The sequence below is a fragment of the Centroberyx affinis genome, unplaced genomic scaffold, assembly GCF_046629955.1.
Source record: "Centroberyx affinis isolate AG114_WGS23_722 - 3 ecotype Tasmania unplaced genomic scaffold, CSIRO-AGI_Caff_v1 ptg001271l_1, whole genome shotgun sequence".
In the NCBI taxonomy this organism is placed as follows: Eukaryota; Metazoa; Chordata; class Actinopteri; order Beryciformes; family Berycidae; genus Centroberyx; species Centroberyx affinis.
Genome location: NW_027279780.1, coordinates 50,327 through 57,661, shown reverse-complemented (window position 1 = coordinate 57,661; position 7,335 = coordinate 50,327). Strand labels below are relative to the sequence as shown.

At 38.4% G+C, this 7,335-nt stretch overlaps 1 protein-coding gene across 1 annotated transcript; it reads right to left on the bottom strand.

Annotated features, from left to right (window-relative positions):
- Nucleotides 1–456: 456 nt before the first annotated feature.
- cyb5b (cytochrome b5 type B) lies at nucleotides 457–7,041 on the bottom strand. The gene is made up of 5 exons (XM_071525124.1): nucleotides 6,613–7,041; nucleotides 5,861–5,989; nucleotides 2,696–2,722; nucleotides 2,415–2,446; nucleotides 457–2,302 (listed from the first exon to the last, which is right to left on the bottom strand). The coding sequence occupies exons 1-5, from the start codon at nucleotides 6,811–6,813 to the stop codon at nucleotides 2,212–2,214; spliced, it is 480 nt and encodes a 159-aa protein (XP_071381225.1). The 5' UTR covers nucleotides 6,814–7,041; the 3' UTR covers nucleotides 457–2,211.
- Between the last annotated feature and the right edge of the window lie 294 nt (nucleotides 7,042–7,335).

Genomic DNA, 7,335 nt, shown 5'->3' with positions numbered 1-7,335 from the left:
CAGAAGAGGTGTTAAGTGTGGAATTCAACCCAGCTGTTCAATTTTTCATACGGGTATCTTTTTCAAATTAGCATAATAGCGTCATGGGATACTATCCATTATCGAGTTCATAAATATTTAAAGGAAAAGTAGAAACCTCCAAAGTTGCATAAAGGTGAGACATTTACCAATACCCAGGATATGACCAGTAACAGTCCCTTCCAATCCAAGGTGAGCATTCATACAGGAGCCCAATTAAGATGTTAAGAGAATGACGGACTAACCCACCAATGGAGACCATAGAGGACATCATGTTTGGGTTGGGTGTGTGAGTGTCACTGGGTTTATCAAGTGGGCTCTTCCCATCATAGATGTTTCATTGAATTAGACCCACAACTCCTCCAGAAGACTCAACAGCGATTTCTGATTTCAACAGGAATTAACAAGTCAGACTACCAACACTGTTTTTAAAAGGTTCATTTTATTGAAAGGAATTTTGACAGGAAATGGCAGTTGAAATGTATTAAGATGACAATTATGTATCCTAAAAGGTCAACCTACCAAATTCTGATGTCAATCAGTAAGTAATAATGTTCTCGAAGCATGTAAAAATAGCAGCATGACATAATTATCAAATCTTGAGCCTGACTGGCTGTAAAACTTCAGGCTCAATATGTAGGTGGATACAAGGGGAAAATGGGTTTCAAATTGTTTTGGTCTTTGTAGTTGGAAGAATGTTTTTTTTTCTGATCGTGAATGGAATAAGATAATGGTAAATTCAGTAGTTTAGAGCAATTTTGTTAGTGCTATGCAAAACGTTCAATGGTGCTGCTATATCATTAGCTCTAAACAATGTGGTTGAAAAAATTCAAGTGGTTGAGCAACTGAAATAACCACATATGGTGACAAAGTGTAGACAGACAGATACCTATCTTTGCAAGCACCGCAGTTTACCAACAGTGAAACAAGAAACACACATCAGACTTGATGCAATACAATTCAAACCCCTCCAGCGACAGTGTTGTCAGTACCATTCATCCTAAACATACAATTAAGCTGACTGCATAACAATGAAACAAAGTTGTGAAAAAAATAATTAAATAAGCTGTAATGAATGGCATAGGGAGCAGCAATACAACTTACAACCAGAATAATCAAACAAATGCTTCTCTTCCTTCGAGGGTATGCATTCAGAAACCATTCACTCTCAAATAGTACATGGAATACCAATTAAATCAATGTGTGCATAGTATGAAACAGATGTTCTGTTAACAATTCAGAAAGTAAAATATGTGATTGTTTAATTAAATATTACATACATTTATATTGATCTCATGATCTGGTATTTAACACATGCACAAATAAGCATTTGATTCCTGATAAGGTAACTGTAGAAAAAAGAAACCAGTTAGAGCACGCTTTACCTTAAATAATCACTGACACAATATAATTCATCACTAATTTCAAAAAGACATAAAAAAAAAAAAAAGACATAGAAAGATTTGACACTGCCTTTATATATATATGTTGGAAAGATACTGAATTTACAACCAAGTGATACATGAACCAACCATTGCATAACACCAGAACTGTGCTGTAATGAGTGAATGGAATAAACTGATAGTTCCCATTAAACGAACAGTTAGTAGTATTTTGGGAGTCGGGACTAAATAAGACATTTCTCACACACAACTAAAACTTAAGAAATGCATTTAAAGTTATAATTCAGTAGCTTGTTAAGGTAGAATGGCTCCTTTTACATATTACCCCTGATTCTATTACCTTTCTCAATACTAACGTCTCCTTTAATGTTTCCATTTTGTCTAACTGTGTAGAATTGGTTTATGATATACCACGCTGTTAACAAAAACATTAACTTCCTTTGAGGTGGGGAAATGGGAAATGAACATAGAGAGACCAAATTTTGTCAAATGCATATGAATGGGCAAGTTAAAGACGCCACTTTAACAATTGTGACAACAGGCATAGTGAGAGAAAAATACAAAGAAATTGAAGGCAGACAATTTTATGAAACGTCTCTGCCCAACTGCTGATTTGATGAGGTCTACGTAGACGGAGAAGGATAAAAGTACATCATCTGCTCCCTTCCCTTCCTCGTTGCAAAAGGATGCAGACACTCCTTAATTGTGTGCGTTCAGTGTGAGGAGGTTTTGGTCAAACATTTCAAGGCCTCCAGATGAAAAGAATGAGATGAGAAGACAAAGCCAGTACTCAAGAGGACTTGTGCTCTAGCATATAGTAGCGATATATGATTCCCACAGCAACTGCAACAATAGCAGGCAACAACCACATGGTCCAAGAGCTATGGAAAAAACAGAAAGTACTTTTTGGGCCAGGATAATTGAAACAAAAAGACACAGCAACAATGATAACTAAGATATGAATTTGGTATGGGCTTCATCATCATGACTGACCTGGACTCTCCTGACGACGAATTACATACGTCCTATAGGAGAAAATTAAAAAGGAACACAGATTTAAAAAGAGATAGAGTATATTTAGATTTTGAGTTGGACACTTGATGAAAAACAATCAGCTACAACCATGAGTTAGCCAAAAAATGAAATTCACTTACATAGCAGACACAAATATTATAATATTAGTGCTTTATGTTATTCTGAAGCACTTTCTACTGCAGTAAAGACGAGGTGAGGTACATAAACTGAATAAATCATTAACATAAAATGGAGCTTACCTTTGAATTCTCCTTTTTTCTGTCATCCTAAGAAGAAAATCAAATGAATTATTAGCCGATTAGCATTACTATCTTCACACTATCTTTAATGTTAGACAGAATTTTGATGTGATATGATCAAAATTGCTGACCTACTGCTGAGTAATGCAACAGGCCAGCAATATGCCATCACTCAGACTCTACACTGCCTTCTAAAAATATTCAACCCCTTTGACCTTTTCCACATTTTGTGGTGCCTGAATTCAAAATGGGCCGGATTGAATTGTTTTGGAAAGAACAGATTGTTTTATCAACAATCTACACAAAATACTCCTCAGTGACAAAGTGTAAACATGTTTTTAGATATTTTTGAAAATTGATTGGAAATGAAATACAGAAATCTCATTTAAATAAAGTAATAAACGCCTTGAGTCGATACAAAGCTACATTCTTCTTGGATATGTCTGTGTCAGCTTGGGACATTAGTTTTATCAGGCCACAGAATCTTTTGCCTCATGCTCTCCATCTTCCACATGCCATTTTGCAACTCTAGACGTGTCGTCATGTGCATTTTTTTTCCAGGAATGGTTTCATTCTGGCCACTCTGCCTAGACTTGTAAAGTGCTGCACTGCCTGTTGTCCTTCTGGCAAGATCTCCCAGTGCAGCTAAGGAAGTCTGTAGGACCTGCCACCCATGGGAAGGACTACCAGGGAGTACCACCTGGAGTGTGCAGGTGCACCTTGTTTTGTTTCAGCTCATGTTATGTGTGCTGCTAAAATACCTAAAGCATACAATATATTTTGGATAAAAGACCTATATTTATCACTGACACCAAAATTCTGACTGTGTGCATGTACCTGAAATAAATATTGAACAATTTACAGTAGGACAACATAAACTGACAGTAAAATTGTAACAAATAAAATGAATAATTAAACAGGCAAACTAACAGCTGCACAATCTGTGGCACATAGGTCTCTTTAACAGATAATAACATTCTGATAGACCTTTTGGACTTTAAACCGTTTCGCAGTCCATCTGCTTTAATGGAGCTTGGCCTCTTCAAAGCAAGGTGCTGTTGCAACTTTCTATTCTTTTTTCTGCAGGAGTGGTTACCTCTGACTGTGTTATTCGATCTGAGGCTGATATGATCAGCTACTCCCATTTCTACTCTGACTATGGCTGGTTGGCCACAGGAATATATTAGCCTTGCTGTGCATTAGTTTGGGGGTCCAGCCTATCATTCTCATACGCCCACAAACCACACACATTTACAACAGAGCTAATGTTAGATATCTGTGACACAAAAACAAAAACTATAGTGACTGGTGAACAAGTTTAGCTAGAAAATGTATTCATCAATGTTGTGCAGTTAGCTTCATTACGTAACAAGATGTTAATGATTAAACACTTGATTCATCAAACTATGCTATGTTTTATTTCACATGTTGACTTATTAGTGAATTCCTGTCTTGACTTTCCAAATCCTTGCATCTACCATTCAGTCCCTCTCTCAGGGACTGAATGTGAGGAGGGAAGGATATAACAAAATCAAGAGCGCTGAATCATGCCTCAGCTATATTTTTTCTGCAGTTATGCAAGAAAACAATAAGCCTTTCACCGAGCCAAATCATTTAAGCTAACATTTTAAGGTACAACACAGCATAAGCAAGTGGGAAATTACCAACAGCCGCCCACCAAATGCTGGGAAATTTTGGCTGTAGATGTTTAGTTTGTCTCCACTATCAGACACTCTGGCAAGTAACTAACCATCAGTTGGAGGTCCGTCTCTATTCTAAAAATGTTGTTGGCTGGTAGAATTGTGAAAGCGTCTGATCAGTTTTGGCACTTACCAGCCACTGTGTTGTTTCCTATGCTGAGCAGAAGCAATTTCATGTAATCAAGGCTGAGGTGTGAGACTGTGCCTCACTGGTAGCCTGGTGCCGAAAGACCCTAAGCACAGGCTCTTCTGTACGGTTCTGTTTACCCACGGGCCTCGACAGGATGAAGATTTCTCTGTATCAGAAATTCCAACTACACCTCACATCACAACATGGTTCTAATACAGTTCTACAGCTGAGCACATGTATTTATTTACCTTTGATGTGTCCGTCTTTAAGTCTTCAAATAAACAACTCCAAACAACAATTGTAAGAATGACTATTTCTAAACTTGTCAAGCCAGGAATAATGCCAAATCAACTTCCAGTCAGCATTTTATTTTTCAAAATGAACTTCTTCCTGGGCATGCACCCCTGGAAGAAGTTTTGAGGATCACTTTAATGAAAGTGTGGCACGCTATTTTAAAAATATGGCCTATATTCAGGCCAAAAGTTAGTTAATAGAGAGTTAATAGTGTGAAAAGGCCTAGGTGTAAAATTATGTTTACATGCCAGCTCTAATAGCTATTTTTCAATGCAGTATGGCATCTCTCACAATTTTGACTGGGGTTTTTTTTTCACTTGAAGGAGTTAGATATTTTTCTGCAAACACTGGATAAGACAAGGAGACTAAGGAGGCTTATCAAGAGGGTGAAAACAACCTTGTGCTCTTAAATGCTCATTGCTGACCTGTGTAAGCTTTAGAAGAAAGGTAAGGCATGCATTACCATTAGTCTATGCCAACGTCACTTTGCACATGTACATATTCCAGAAAGTGTGAATAAGTTTGCTGTGTGTGCCGCTCTTACACATGGGCATTATCAGCCATTATTCTACAAAGTTGCGGCTAGTACCCCATACATGCTAAAAAAAAAAGATCATATGAATTTGATTAGGTTGATTACAATGCTTTGACTGGGGACTATTGATGGTATGTCTGAAATACTGCTGCAAGTTTGCCGCAGAGTTGAATAGCCTACATATAGTGGAAATACTGCGGTATAAATGCCCTTCTGACTGGTTATATGCCCCTTTTAGCTTATAGTTCCTCAGGTGATCAGTGTGATCATGTGACCTGAATTAGCACCATCTGTTATGACCATTGTCACACCAACGTGGCGACTTTATTGCTAGTTTGAAGCACTGAATTGCCTTTGAGTATGCCCTACCAGGTGTTAAGAATGTAACTGCTGTTTTTGATAGAGAAACGGACATCATGTCAAGACGCTACAGACGACAAAGCCATTCAGAAGAGCCTATACCTTGGCTGTAGGGTCTTTCAGGGCTAAAAGAGGCCTGACATTACCATATGAAGCTCGCCAACGAAGTACTGCTCGAGCATCTCTCTGGCATCTGTGGAATGGCCCACATCCTCAAAGCTCTCTGTGGCATCTGCACCTGCCTGCTCCAGCAAAACCTCCTCACCTCCTGGATGCTGAAATCACAGAACGGGACAATGTAGGATAGTTAGCTGGTTAATGACCTGACTCAACTCTTCCTCATCATGTATATCAATACAGATCTCACTGCTTGGTTAAGTTGACTTTAAATTCAAGCATGTTTAACGTTACATTTAGTATCTCTGAAATATTCTCAGCAACAACAATGTGCCATTGTTCTAGCTAATTTTAGCTAACAGTACCTCAAGAGTGGGAACCCACACAGTATGGTTAACGTTCAATAAATTCTGTTGCTAGCAGTGTATAGTTTCTCTAATTAGCAAGCTATGCTAATTACCAATATGAAGTAGTGTAACACGTGTCGTAACCTTGTGTAACCCCGAGGTCGAGATATTAACGTAAGACTGCCTGGGTCTATGTTAACACAGTGTTGTTGTGACAAAATGTAAACAGCTAACGTTAGCTAGAGTGGAAACAGACTGTCAGGGTACGCAAACGTTACACGTCACCCTACGTGCTGTAGATCGATTTCTAATTTCAGGGAATAGTCCCAGCCGCATTGAGGTTACTACAGGTAACATCAAAGGTTATTTCAGGTAACGTTAACCTCAAAGCAAGCTAAACTTGCTGTTACCACCTAGCATAAATGGTCTCTTACCTCTTCAAGGAAACCTGTGATGTCATATACTTTATCGTGGATGATAAGCCATGTGTCCTTGCTCACATTATGTGCTCTTATTTCTTCGAGAGTGTAATATTTTACTCCACTTTCTATTGTTTCACCGTTTTCTTCAACATTGGCGTTACTGGCAGATACATCCTCTGTGTTCATAAGGTTGTCGTTGATTTCTTCACCCATCCTGACAGCCTGCAAGTCTCTCGTTTGAGAAGCTAGCTAGCGGTAGCTTGTGTTAGCCAGATATCAATATGCTCCCAACGTCTATCGTTAGATCAGTGTTTACCCAGTTTCAAATGCTACCTGGTAATGTTCGTAATTACACCGTAGGAACGACTTAACATAAACACCAATGTTAGCACAAATGCTAAACAATGTTGGGTTACGAAAGCCACCCTAACCGGCACATCAGCAGACATGTGAAACGGGCCAATGACAGTAGCTTTATTTTGCCATCCAATGAAAACACGCCGACTTTTCCAAATGACCAATGAAACAGTACGATTCAGAGTGGTAACCAATAAAAATCGACCACTTGATGATCACGAGACTTCGTGTAGCATGCAAAGGCTGTCAACTTTGCGCTTTCATTGCGCATTTATCATTTTTATATACATATTTTTTAATTGGAAAAGGACAATAATAATATAATAGCCTAATTCCATGGAAAATGCTGGCTAGCTATACATGCCACTGAATTATTTC

Bases quoted from the DNA above. Each gene is read 5' to 3' on its own strand.
- cyb5b (XM_071525124.1), bottom strand. From the start codon at position 6,813: ATGGGTGAAGAAATCAACGACAACCTTATGAACACAGAGGATGTATCT. The intron at 2,723-5,860 runs GTAATGTCAGGC...TTTTCTTCTTAG, and splicing joins TCGTTGGCGAGCTTCATATG to GATGACAGAAAAAAGGAGAA. The intron at 2,447-2,695 runs GTAAGCTCCATT...TTTCTCCTATAG, and splicing joins GAAAAAAGGAGAATTCAAAG to GACGTATGTAATTCGTCGTC.